This window comes from Herpailurus yagouaroundi, unplaced genomic scaffold, assembly GCF_014898765.1.
Source record: "Herpailurus yagouaroundi ecotype Mexico unplaced genomic scaffold, PumYag 198, whole genome shotgun sequence".
Lineage (NCBI taxonomy): Eukaryota > Metazoa > Chordata > Mammalia > Carnivora > Felidae > Herpailurus > Herpailurus yagouaroundi.
Window position 1 is genome coordinate 22,698,947 of NW_024412429.1, and position 14,627 is coordinate 22,713,573.

Here is a 14,627-nt window from a genome sequence, read left to right on the forward strand (position 1 = left end):
GACTTGTACGTTCCTATACCTAGTCAATGAAATGTTGATGATAGAAATTAAAAAGAAAATAAATAAATGAAAAGACATTGCATGTTCATGGACTGGAAAACAATTTTGTTAAGACGATAACACTACTCAAAGCAATGTATAGATTTAATGCAATCCCTATAAAAATCCCAGTGGCATTTTCAGAAACAACAACAAAAAAAATCCATCCTAAAAATTCATATACAATCTCAGAGGTCCCCAAATAACCAAAACAATCTTGGAGGACTTTCAACACTTACTACAAATTTACTAGAGTAATCAAAACAGGGTGTTACTGGCATAAAGACAGACATATAGAAAAACAGACTAGAGTAGCTCAGAAATAAACCTTCACATATATGGTCAAATGACTTTTTATAAGGGTGCCAAGATCACTCAATAGGGAAAGGATAGTCTTTTCAACAAACAGTGCTGAGAAAACTAGATACCCACATGTAAAACTAGATATGCAACTTCCAATGAAGCTGGGATCTTACCTTATGCCACATACAGAATTAACTCCACCTGGCTCAAATACAAAACTGTAAAAGCTGAAAATATAAAACTCTTAGAAGAAAGCACATGGGGAAGGCTTCATGACATGGATTTTGCAATGATTTTTTGGATCTGACAATCAAAAGCTAGGAAACAAAAGAAAAATAAACTGCACTTTTATCAAAATTTAAAAAAATTTGTGTATCAAAGGATATCATCAAGAAAGTGTAAAGACAAAAAAAAGTGAAAAGAAAGTCTACAGAATGGGAGAAAATACTTGAAAATCTTATATCTGATAGGGATTAATATTAATATTAATCTAATAGAGTCTCTAGCCCTAATTTCCAATTTACAGAAAAACAGAGGATAGAGGAACAGGTTAAACATTAGCCTGAGTAAAAAAAAAACAGACAAATCTAGAACAAGAGATATCCTAAAAGATGTCCTAAAAGATATCCTAAAAGCCTACTGGCTTAGTAAGGGTATTGTGCAAGATTAAAGAAAAGAGACAACAACAAAAAATGCATGATTCTTGGATTGTGATTAGGGAGCAAGGAGTGAGCTTTAAAAGACATTCTTAAGATAACTGGGAAAATATGAGTCCCTATATTATGCAAGAAAATGCACGCATACTTCAGAAATGCATACTGATACAGTTAAAAGTAAAGTGTTATGATGTCTGAAACTTAGTGTTAAATAGTTCTGTCCCCCCAAAAATAAGACAGAAAACATGACAATGTAAACAACTGTCAAATTTCAATGGAAGGTATGGTGTATGAGTGATTACTGTACTATACCTTCCTCTTTTCTGTAAATTTGAAAATTTTCAAAATGAAAAGTTTAGGGTAAAAAGCCTTTAGGCCACTAAATTGCACAACTTAAAATGGTTAAGACAGTGAATTTCATATAATGGGATTTTTATCTCACAACAAAACCCTATCCCCCTGCCCTCCCCACCAAAAACAAACAAACAAACAAACAAACAAACCCAGAGCTTGGGTATCTGACACTGTATTGGAGAAGTATCCTGCACAGCCCCATTCTCATAGACCATGATGTGAACGGTGTCCCCTGGAGTTATGTAGTGGTCTTATTTTGAAATAGAGTTAGAAAGAAACACAGAATCTTTATACGGAATTAAAATAAAATTAGGATAAGATATATTGTATGATAAAATTACTTTTATAATTTGTTATTATTAATTTTAGAATGCAGAGGAGGAAGCAAGGCATGATGATCTGGCCCCAAATCAAGCACAACTGGTTAAGAATAAAATGCCCAAAGCAAACCAAACTGGCCCCACACCTGGGTTGATGGATGGAGGAGGTGGAGGTGGGAGAGGTCGGCCTTCTTTAACGGCTAGTGTAGACTGCTTGGCTGAACGGATTGCATTAATGAAATCTTCATGCTGTTGTCTCCAGTTAGATCTCCTCACAGGTTGATGCTATAAAAAAGAAAACCAATATATACTAACCTCGACTGTACATCTGTCCCTTGCAACTTTATTTTAAGCTGGGATTTAAATTTACAGGACATAGGACTGTGAAATTTGGAGGGAAAAGAAAATTTGTTTTCAAGAGTACAAAAAGAGATTTGGAAAAATACAGTAATAAAATTTGCAAGTCACAACAGTGTGGGAAAACACAAAATAACAATCAGAAAAACAAACGACAACACTTTACAGAAAGACTTAACTGTAAGATGAAAAGGGACTTTCTTCCAAGTTAATTGCGAGATTTAATGCTACACTAATGAAAACATAAACGAGATTCTTTTTTGCCACATCTGGAAAGTATCTGAAATACATTTCGGAATCTAAGTGAGCATGATTAAAAAGAAAACAGTAAAGGTGGATTATACTTACATGACATTACACTGCACTATCAAGCAAAAATGAAACCAGAGAGCCAAAAAGGGGCTTTAATGTACTTAAGGATGTAATCAAGAAGAACAAGCACGATACTGATAGTACCTTGGACTGAGGAGCTGTTCTCACAATGAGAATGTCAGTGCCCTGTAATCTTTGTTTCAGGGAATTGAAAGGTTTACGCTTTTTGTTGAAGAGTTTCCTACATATTGGTCCATGTCTTTCCTAGAAAAGAAACAGTGGGGATTAAAATTTTTAACATGTATAGTCACAAGGTTTGTACTCAGGCAGCCCCCACTAGAATGACGGGGTTCACCTTCGGAGCCAAGTTCATTCTCTAACTCTCAAATCACAGCAGAGCAAATCCATCTGGCTCTCTCCACCCATGTTACACATCACTAGATATTGCGTGAGGGCAAGGTCAAGAAAAGGCCTCCACAGCACAGAGACTTATTTCGAATTTGGTTTTATACACTGAACTCTACCACTTGGGCTGCGTGAATGATTCCAGGCATTAAATAACGTTGAGAAGGCAAACATTCTAGTTTAAATTGAAATAAATATTTTTGATATTGAGCTAGGTACTCACTGAAGCCAAGGAAATTTTCCTGTCTCCTGTTTCCTGCCTCCATGGTTTCCAAATTCCACGAGCAAGGCATCCAGTAACATACAGGGAATCTGAGTCCCAGCAATCCTAATATTCCATTTTACCATTCTTTTGAGATAGCCCTTTGCATACAGCAGGGGGAAACTTAGCTCCTACCGATGGAACCTTCTCAAGAAAACTCTTCTTACCACTCAGCAATTTCAAAATTGAATTCAACGGGGCCACTTTTCTACATAGAGCACGTTAAACTACTTAACTTCCTCAAGGAGTGGAGAGGTTTCAAAGAAATATTTGAGAACATCTGCAAAAGACAACTGGGACAACCATACAAATAAGTGAAGAATACACCAATTCCATTTACATTATGAAAATATTTTCTTTTAATTTATCCAAACATTTCACATCCATGAAGTCATCTATTTCAGAGCAAATCTAAACTTTTAATATTAAGTTTTAAAGTGTTACAATATTTAACATTTAACAGATAATCGGCAGGGAAAACATTCTTTACTCCAGCCAAGTAATCCTTTAAGCAGTCAACATTTCTAGTACATAAAAAACGGCACCAACAAACAGAGCTTTGCCTGTGTACCACCCTTACAAAATCTGCTAGGGCATCACTGCTATAGAATTATACCAACAACTTTCCACTAAATGGCCTCTTCCTTGGTGGATATGGAACTCATAATGGTTAACACACAGTTCCTTTGTCCAGACCCAACAAAATACGGGCTCTATAAAAAATCCCTATACTTGGTTACAAACAAGCTATACCATTTTATTTTTTTAAGTTTTATTTAAGTAATCTCTACACACCATGTAGGGCTCAAACTCATGACCCCAAGATCAGGAGTCACATGCTCTACTGATTGAGCCCACCAGGTGCCCTCCATTTTATTATTATCTTTTTTTAAGTTTATTTATTCTGAGAGAGATAGAGAGGAAGAGAGACTCCAAAGCAGGCTCCGCACTGCGGAGCCTGGATGTGGGGGCTTGAAGCCACAAACCATGAGATCATGACCTGAGCTGAAATCAAGAGTCAGACACTCAACTGACTAAGGCATCCAGGCGTCCCCTCCATTTTAAATTAAAGGAAAGAAAGGTATCACATCATTCGATCAAATGCTCTTTGTAGCCTGGAGATAGGCCTAGAAAGTAAAAACCAAGAAGACGCCAAGACACATTTGACATTCAGTGATTCCATTTCAAATGGAATGGTACCTCCTAGTTCTGCAACTCATCCTTATGGGGTGCAAGCCTGGCTTGGCAAAAAGCAGCACACCGGTGGATTCCTGGGCCACAACAGGCCCTGTGAACTCCTGTTTCTAAATTCAGGAAGCGCTAACTATAGTTAATCAGAACAGGTAGTTCATTTTTAAAATTCCCCAGAGAAACAAAACTTACAACCTTATTATATAGTCTTTTGCCTCAAATGTAGTCAGGTATATGGTCCAAAACCTTTAAGTCTGCTTATGTCTCCTTGATCTAAAATGTTCAATCTCATAGTTGTATTATCACCTTAAGTTGTTTGTTTGTTTTTAATCATTTTTCTTGGGCATCTCTTTAGAATACTGAGGTCTAATACCTGTTTGATTCCCCAATTTTTAAATAAATTAAGCTTTTATTCCACTTTATAGGCATCAATCAGGGGACTTGACATGCAGTTAGCTTGAATCTGATTAACAATTAAATCTTGGAACAGGCCTTACATCCATTTTGTTCAAATTACATAAAACCCCTGGAAATTGAAAGGTTCTGTCTTCATACGTGGCAAAGCAGGAAACAGAGGGAGGTTAAAGGACTTGTCAGAATTAGTGACAAATTTGAGGCTAAAAGCCAAGTTTCCAGATGCTCCAAATTCAATGTTCATTCCTCTTGACTAGCTAATTTCCCTGGTGCTTTGGCCTTAAAATTTGAATTTTTGATGCTTATAGAAAAGGCAAAAGAGCCAAAAGCTCTCAAGAGACAATGAGCTGTGCCAAAACACTTTCATCTGGCATCCTTTTTCTAAGAGTACCATGTTTAATTACACTCCCTTCTGAATGGGGTGGCATCTATCCGCCTCAGTGTCCTCCGGGCCTGCCAGCCATAGGTTATCCTATCCTCTTCCCTCGCTTTCTCTCCACATCTGTCTTTAATCTTTGCCGCTACAGCCTCCTCACTGACTTGACAGTTCATTTAACTCCAACGAAACACATCTACAAAATGTCTTTATGTTTACCAGAACATCTGCTGCAAAGCGTCTTCCACAGACTTCACAGGGAAGTAACTCCTGATTGCCATCTGTATAAGATCCAAAAGCACATTATGTTAGTTTCGTGGAACTGCCTGCCCAAGAAGAAATGACTAACTGGAGGGGACCTCAATAGCTTGATCTCCTCACTCTTTTCCCTCCCCACCAACTTCTCTTAGGAAGATATTTCATGAACTCACCCATTTTCCTCTTCTAACAGAGACTTCTCACTTCACTAAACAGGTAAATTCCATATCCTTCAGGCAACCAGAGTACATTTAATATACTCCTAAACTAAGCACCTGATAGCTTTGCTTTAGACTGAAGTACAAAGTTAATACTTTAGTATAAAGTCATAAATTAACTGGGGCACCTGGGTGGCTCAGCTAGTTGAACGTCTGACTGTGGATTTTGGCTCAGGTCAATGATCTCACGGGTTTGTGGGATTAAGCCCTGCACTGGGTTCCATGCTGACAGCACAGAGCCTGCTTGGGATCCTCTCCCTCTCTCCTCTCTGCCCATCCCCTCACTTGTGCGCACGGTCTCTCTCAAAATAAATAAATATTTTTTAAAAGTGATAAATTCTCTAACAGTAACATCTTTGAGATGCCTACTAGAGTGCAACGTCTGTGTGTGTGCTAAATGAAGGCATGGCAATTTATCATAGGTCATATGTAAAAGATCACCTAATAATCAAATTTAAGGTCAACTTTCCTGAGAATGGCTTTCTCTCTCTCAAAGAGTTTTGCGGGAAAAACTCCTACCTGAGAGAGAGTATAAAATACTGATGAAAAGGACCGAGTAGAAAGAACTGAGGAGTTCTATCTAAATCAAGAAAGATGGGACAATTACAGTGGAGAAGCATGTGAGGATAAGCATCATCCTAGGGGTGGTGTTGGTGTCAGACCTCTTACTGAGGTCAGTGAAGAACACTCACTGCTGGCATTTTACATACAGTTGTGAATGAGTGAAGGACTATAATCACAATACGCTCACTACTTGCTATTGTTATTGATGTTCAACTATAGTGTTTTAAAAGTTAAATGAAGAATAAAGTCAAATTAAAAAAAAAAAAAGGCACGAGATTGCACCCACATATGTCCCATGTCTCAAAGTACCTGACCCCATAGTAAGGTGCTTAGTAAATACTTGTTGAATGTATGGGCCAAACAAGAATTGAGTTTCTATCACAAGACCAGTCATTCAATAAATATCTGCTACATGCAACTCTGTAGAAATATTGAGAGAAACCATACATATGTCCGGCACAGAAAAGAATGTGGGCATCAATTACATTAAAGTTAGATAAGTGTCAAAAGAAAAGGAAAACATGGACTTCTGAGAAGATTTTGCTTCATGTTACTTAAAGTTCACCTGGATTGAATACATAAAGATTAGAAAAGCTGATCATGGAGAGGACTTTATATTAGGTTAACAATCTGGGCTTTATCCTACAAACAAGGGGAACAATCGCTGACATGAAGAAGAATCTGAACAGAGCTGTGGAAGGTTCATGTGACAAAGGTGAGGAGGGCCGAATGGACGGTAGTGGGAGGGGAGATGGGATTTCAGTTAAAAAGCTAAAGGTGTAGGCTGGAACTGGAAAGAAAAGAGGAAATGGGAGACACCAGGCTCAAAGAACTGACAACATGACTAGCTGTGGAGGCAGTGGGGAAGTGGCAAAGAGAGAACAGTGCTGAAGGACACAGAACATGGTCGGGCTGTGGACAGAAACAGAATTTGAAAAGAAGGGCCATCTTAGTAAGAAAAATGACCTCAGCTTTGGAAAGACTGAGTTTGAGAGAGTCATCCAGCCAGCAGGATGGAAATGAGGGAGGTCAGGGCTAGAGACACAGATGTAGGCTTTGTTTGGAGAGTGATGTAAAGGCATGATATTGCCAGGGAAGAGGTCATGGAAAGAGAAGTACAGGGATGATCCCTAGGGAACTCCGTATTTAAGGGCCAAGAAGATGAGGATGATAAGCCAGAAGGAGAAACAGGAGAGAACAGGGTCATGGAAACCAAGAAAAGGTTTGAAAAAGGAAGGACTGATTAACAGGAATCAGATGGTAGCTCATTACAGACATTGTTGATTTAAATGATTTCTTCTCACATCTGCCAGATGGTATTGTATTTGCAACACAGGTCATCCATTACAGCATACAGAAATATTACTCTTCCTCTCTGTTCTTTTGGCCTTCTAACTCTGTAAAACTGGGTCTTAAAATTGTGGGTTTTTTTTTTTTTTTCAGCAAGAATATTCCACCCTTCCACACACTTACTAGTGAATAAAAGGTACTCATCTTAATTACAAAACTGCTTTTTCTAAACTGCTAATGAAGGATGATTTTTATGATTATTACTGTGACGTTTGTGTAGTGTTTTCCAGTTTCCCAAGCGCTTTTCCTATGTAATCTCCTTTACTTCTCACAGCAGCCCTGCAAGACAGAGTTGGTACCACCTTTTTTTTTAACAGATAAGAAAACAGAGATTGAAAGTTGGGGGACTTCTCGAGACCACAGGTAGTAAGCAGTAACACTGAGACTCAAAACTTGAGTCTCTGTCTCTACAAGTATTAAGACTATGTATCCAACCATTACCATAAGTGCAGATGTCAGTACTAACCTGCAAAACAAATGGAAGTCCCTGAAGGATAAATAGCCTCTGATTTAAATCCATGAGTTTTAATTAGTTCAATGAGTTTAAAATAATGAGATACAATATTCAACAGAACACCTGGAATACTGCATTCTGAAGCTTGACTATAAGGAAGGGAACACGTGCCTAAGTCACTTAAACCAAACATGGAGATCAATGAGGTCTATAGTACTTGTTCCAGAATGCTGAATCACATAGAATATATGATCACTAGAACCTTAAAATAATTTAAAACAACCAAAAAGCGGGCGCCTGGGTGGCGCAGTCGGCTAAGCGTCCGACTTCAGCCAGGTCACGATCTCGCGGTCCGTGAGTTCGAGCCCCGCGTCGGGCTCTGGGCTGATGGCTCGGAGCCTGGAGCCTGTTTCCGATTCTGTGTCTCCCTCTCTCTCTGCCCCTCCCCCGTTCATGCTCTGTCTCTCTCTGTCCCAAAAATAAATAAACGTTGAAAAAAAAAAATTTAAAACAAAAATAAAAAATAAAAAAAAATAATAAATAAAAAAAAATAAAACAACCAAAAGGCCTTGCAACAGGTGAATGGTTATACTGTTAACATCCAAACCCTGGAATACTGTTCAGCAACAGAACACTATTGATATATGCAACACCTAGATGGATCTCAATGCTGAGAAAAGCCGATCTCAAAAGGTCACATACTGTATGATTTCATTTGTGTAACAATCTCAAAATGACAAAATTATAGAGATGGAAAATAGTGATTGCCAACAAGGAAGGCACGGAGGTGGTTGCGACTATACAGGATACAATGAGGGAGACCTTTGGGTAATGCAATAGTTCTGTAGCTATAATGTGGTTGTGGTTATTATACATGTAACAAAATGGTCTGGAACTATAAATGCACATTGCACCAATGCATGTTTCCTGGTTTTGATATTGTACTATAGTTAGTTAAACTGGACCTTAAACTGGGGAAACTGGGTAAAAGGTGAATGGGATCCTACTATTTTGCAATTCTTGTGCACGAATTTTATTCAAAATAAAAAGTTTAAAAAAACATCTAGGGGTCAGCAAATTGTGGCCAGTAGGCCAAATCTGGCACTGTATGTTTTTGTACATGAAGCTTTATTAGTAAAGAATCACACCCATTTGCTTGTTTATATAATATCTATTGCTGCTTTCACACTACAACAGTAGAGTAGTTGTTAACAGAGACTGTATGGCCTACAAAGTCAAAACTTATACTAAAAAATAGGTTGCCAATCAGTGAATGAGAATATAGTGATTAAAAACGATCTGTGGGAGAATAACATGGAAAATGTTAATGATACATTTTTATTCATATATTTACAAATAAAGACTGGAAACAGATCATTACATGTATAGATACACACACACACACACACACATATATATGTGATACACACACCTAAGTGATAATAAAGGTGCACGTTTAGTTTCCTGCATTTTCAATTTTTCTACAAAGAATACTCATTATTGTTTTAAAAATTAAAACACTGACATTTTTAAAAAGAACCATTTGATAGGAAATATTCTAAAACAGTAAGTACCAACTTAGCTATTTGTCTTTACCCTAAGAGGAGTATTACTTAGTAGACTATTAAAGTGGCCACTGTTTTTACACATTGGCTATTATTTTTATACATTGGTTCAAAATCTTAAGACAATTTTTTAAATAAGGAAAATAAAGTGATCTGGAAGCCATCAACAGTTTTGTTTAGCATGTTAACAATGAAAAATAAGCATCACAAAGATCTCGGTTCAAAAATTTTATGAGAAGCCTGGAGAGGATTATGGCTGTAATGAAATTGGAAAAAATTTTACTTCTGACTAGACCTACTATTTCTGAGCTGGAAGTTAAGAATGCTCTGTACAGACACCTACCAATCCACACTTCCTTACAAAGGCATGGTAGAAAAAAGAAAAGGAAGATATTTTCTCATTCAGTTGTCAGCGAATCAAAAAACTCTCATGTTGTCCTTTGCAGTCCAGAACATACAACTACTACCAATATCAACATCTTCCATGGCCCTATGGTGAAGGGGGTAACAACTTATTAACTTATCTCAGGAACATGAGTTCTGAAAGAAAAAAGAGGAATTAAGACAGGATGGCAGAGAGAACACCCAAATCAGTTTTTGCTTTCCCCCCAAGTCCCCAAAAAACTGCAGTAAAGGAAAAGAGACAAAAAGAGCCACAGGTCATGGAGGAAGGAAGACAATAAAAAAATTGGACTCTGGAAAACTGATAGACATAAGTGACCCAGAAGACTTAAAACTACATCAACATCCACTTCCCAACCAACACTGCAGAACCCTTCAAAGTTGTAGGAATCCCCAGAGCAGCAAGTATCTCTGGAATTAGGATGAGATAAATGAGGTAGAGCCTGCTAAAATATGGAGGGCCAAGATGAAAGAGTTCTGAAAAGAGTGGATTCCTAGACGCGCCCCCCCCCCCCCCCGCGCTCCATACCTTCTGGGTGACTGCCCTCTCCAACTGTAGCCTGTCTACTCTCCCAAAAGGATTGAAAGAGGAGGTCTGCCTACCCATGTCTTCAGCAGCGCCTCATGTTGCCTGATTATTTGTGGTAGTTACATTCTATAAAGTCTCTGTGAGCACTGAATGGGCAAATACAGACTTACTACTTCTAGGGGAAATACAGTGTCAAGGTCCTGTGAGCCTCTGGTCACCCTATTTTTATCAACCTATCAACCTATTTAAAGACACCTTGTATAAATATATATTGTTGATTCAGTAACCATGAACACGAATAGCCAGCAATGCTATAACTCATGCCTGGATGAAGCTTATCTAACAGACATAGTTTCTCCATAAGGCACATCACAGACTTCCTGTACTCAGAAACACTAGAGTACATTTCAACACTGTGTTTGGGGGTCATTTTGTACAGCAAAATCACCAAGAAAAATTGCAAAAATATGAAAAATGTGGCACAGACTGTGAAAAGGACACTTGTTTACAGGATGAGAGCTGAAACAAGAAGTCAGGGCATCACTTTGTTCTAATTTTGCTGGGAACATGCATGTCGGGTGACTCACCTTTTTTTCTTTTAAATATCTGTATTTGAGAGAGCACTGGCAGAGGAGGGGCAGAGAGAGAAAGAGAGAGAAAGAGAGAGAAAGAGAAAGAGAGAGGGTGGGTGGGTGGGTGACACAGGATCCGAAGCAGGCTCTGCATGGACAGTAGATAGCCACAAGCAGGCTTGAACCCACAAACCACAAGATCATGACCTGAGCAAAAGCTGGGCACTTAACCTTAGACTGAGCCACCCAGGTGCCCTGTGACTCAACTTTTTAACTGCTATGTGCAGGTCTGCAAATGACCATGAAAGCACCACAATATTGTTTCTAGGTTTTCAAATTTTAGCAAGTAGGCAAATTTGCAAATAGGGACTCGATTAATCAAGGTTGATGACATATGTGTGCATATATGATGATTAACCTAGTGATTACTTTCATGAATAGTGATGCTGAAAGCAGAGAATACTCCAAATCCCCTTCCTCTACTGGCTCATAGAACTCTGCCTACCAGACTTACTCTCAAGGCAGAATGAAAACTTCCCTGAGAATATAACCATTCCATGACAAAATACTTAAAGATACCCACACTGGAAAGATACCCAAAGAGCTCACTCAGACTACAATAAAGCTCAAAATTATCAAATGTCACTTATCCATTCAGAATTTCCAGTGTCACCTTTCTCTAGTCTTAATGAGCCGACAAGAATTTCCAGAGATCTGAAGAAAAACTCTAGCATGTAAGCCCAAAACAAATAAAAAAGCAATCTAAATAAAAACTAAAACTCTTAGAAATTGAAAGTCTTCTAGGAAAAATGAAAAACTCAACAAAGTTTGGAAGATACACTTAGGGAAATCTTTCAGAAAGTAGAGTAAAACGGCACAGAGATGGGAGAGAAACAAGCAATTTGAGTACCTCTGGTCCAGCAGGTCCTACTCCAAATAACAATTCAAGAGAAAAAAAGGAGAAAACACAAGGAAGAAAATAAAAAACTTGAACGATTTCCAGAAGTGAAAGGACATGAGCCTCCATTGAAAAGACACCACACAATAGATGAAAATACATCTGTAACATCGTGAAACTTCAGAATGCTAGAGACAGAATTCTACGGAGATGAAAAAAATAACAACATACAAAATATTAGGAACCAGAATGGCTTCAGATTCCCATATAGTAAATTTATAAAATGGGGGGGGGGGGGGAAACCTCTAAACTTCAGAGGGAAAATAATCTACAACCTATAATTTCATACCCAGCCGAGCTATTTATCAAATATGAGACTTGAGTGTATTTTTCAACATGCAGGGTTTCAAGAAGTTGACTTCCCACATACCCTGTCTCAAGAATTACTGGAGGATGTGCTCCACAATGTGAGTAAAACATACAGCAAATAGGCAATTCAACACAAGAGGGAAAGTAACTCCCAAGATAACAGCTGGAAAAACTAGAAGGCAACCAGTCCATATCTGAAGGCGTGTAATGAAAAACTGCCAGGTTGAAGGCTGCTGTGAGCAAGATATTCATTGCCTTTTAATGGGAGGACAGGATGTCCTAGTGTATCTGGCTCCCATTCTGTTCTATACTTGGCTTATTTGACCATGTCCCATTGGAGTGCTTGTTCTTCCCTTCCCATTCTGACATCTACATGAGCTGAGGACACCCATTTCACTCCACAGGAAGGTTCTGCATTGATCTTTAGATCACGGTGACCTTAGAAGCAGAAAATATAAAATGAGCATTCAGCCATGAAGCATATTTATGCAGGAGATCCAAGATGTTTCAACTGAGGGGACTTGTGTTCCCTAGGATTCACTCATCATCTGGTTCAGTGACATCTCCACCTGGGGCTCTTGTAAATTCTAGATGTGGAACTCAGGCTCAGAGACCATTCAGCTCAAGCATGCCTTCATCAACTGGTAGTAACTACTACCCTCATAAAGCCAGATTAGTGTTTCAAAACTACACTACACAAGATATTGTATTTAGGAATACCATACAGGTGATGATTAATATAATCTAGACAGTACTTAAGAGTTCCTGAGGGGAAAGAGTGGAATGAAATTGAGGATGGAACCACAGGTGGCTATGTTCTAGTTCTTAAAAAAAAAAAAAAAAAAAAGGCCGTTAGAATTTTTACCTTATCCTGATTCTTCATTGTAACAACCAAGGTGGATAAAACATACTAATCAATGCGCAAGAAAAAGCGACATAAATGTACTGATAATAGTAAAGTTACAAGCTGGCTGGAGCTGTCTGTCCTTTACCTGAGATGATTTGATGACATCACAATGGAGGTATGGATACAATGGGCCACACAACAATATACACAAGTGGTAATAGCTCTTGATACTTAAACTTGTAAATCAACAGTTTTGAAGTATCTGAAAGTGACTTTATAACAAGTAAAAAGTAAGCTCATACAAAATAGGGGCTTCCAGTACAGCAGGCAAATTCTTCATGACTTTGCCCTCTACCTGGGATGCCTCAGGCCTTTTTTCTCCTAGCTAACCTGGAGGCTTAGGTCCTAGCGTTCCTTCCAAGTTTAAGCAGTGGTGAAATGTCTTCCCTATCCATTCATTTATATACTCCTTAGTGAACATTTATCAAATGCCACAAGTTGTTTTAGACCATGCAGATAAAGCAGCAAAAATTCCCTGCCATAGTGAGAGAATGAAAAACAAGATGCCAACACATGCTATGGAGACCATAAAGCAGGGAAGGAGCGTAAAAAATGCAGGGGAGGGATGTTGCTATTTTTAAATACAGTCAGGTGAAAGCTTATAGTTGGAGGTGACAACTGAAAACCAACCTTAAGTAAGCTTTATTTGAGGTAAGCCCTTCAAGGGGAACAGCAAGTACCAAGATCCCCATTTCAAGTGGTACTTATCAGTGACTTCGTGTGGTCAGATTCTGCTGCACACCCTGCCTCCACAGATAATGTGGTCTCTGAAGGCAAAAGCCCCCTTATCGCTCTGGACTCAACATTCACAAGGACCTTCTGTTAAGTTCCCAACCATTGTTTATAAATAACTCAAATAATAAATACTCCAAAATTTTACACAATAACCCAAAATATGTAAATTTTGCTCTCTAGAATAGAAAGATGATCTTTACATTTGGAGGATAACCAGCCTAAGTCACAATAATACGTCAGCAAGATTCATGGCTTGTAGTCACCTTTCCTTGACTGCAAAATATAACATGTGCTGATTTAAATGTGTTGAATCAAGTGAAGTGATATGAGAAGCTCCTAAGGTGGGGCACCTGGGTGGCTCAGTGGGTTAAGTATCTGACTCTTGGTTTCGACTCAGGTCATGATCTCACAGTTGAGTTCAAGCCCCGCATCAGGCTCTTCACTGGCAGCGGAGAGTCTGCTGGGATGCATTCTCTGTCTCCCTCTCTCTCTGCCCCTCCCCTGCTCTTGTTCTCTATCCCTCTCAAACTTAAAAAAAAAAAAAAAAAAAAAAATATATATATATATATAGTAAAAAAAGAGGCTCCTTAGGAATCTGAATAATACCAAGTCAAAATAATATTCCAAGTCTAAGATTCTTGATGGTTTGCTGGTTTTAATACCTTCAACTGAGATAGCTACCAAAATAAACGGTCAATCTTGTCAGGATTTAATACATTCACAGAGTTATTAACATAAACCATCACTTGACCTTGTGCTTCTGCAGACTGACACTTAAACATACACTCCCCAGTCAGAGTCTATTTCTATAAAGACA

General features: G+C 38.4%; 1 protein-coding gene across 2 annotated transcripts in view; it reads right to left on the bottom strand.

Annotated features, from left to right (window-relative positions):
* ZC2HC1B (zinc finger C2HC-type containing 1B) overlaps nucleotides 1-14,627 on the bottom strand; it is a 41,683-nt gene that overhangs the window by 26,665 nt on the left and 391 nt on the right. For both annotated transcript variants that reach the window (XM_040448980.1, XM_040448981.1), the window contains exons 2-4: nucleotides 5,209-5,270; nucleotides 2,486-2,605; nucleotides 1,819-1,957 (exon numbers count right to left, since the gene is read on the bottom strand). In XM_040448980.1, coding sequence (XP_040304914.1) covers nucleotides 1,819-1,957; nucleotides 2,486-2,605; nucleotides 5,209-5,270 — 321 coding nt within the window. The remainder of the gene's footprint in view (nucleotides 1-1,818; nucleotides 1,958-2,485; nucleotides 2,606-5,208; nucleotides 5,271-14,627) is intronic.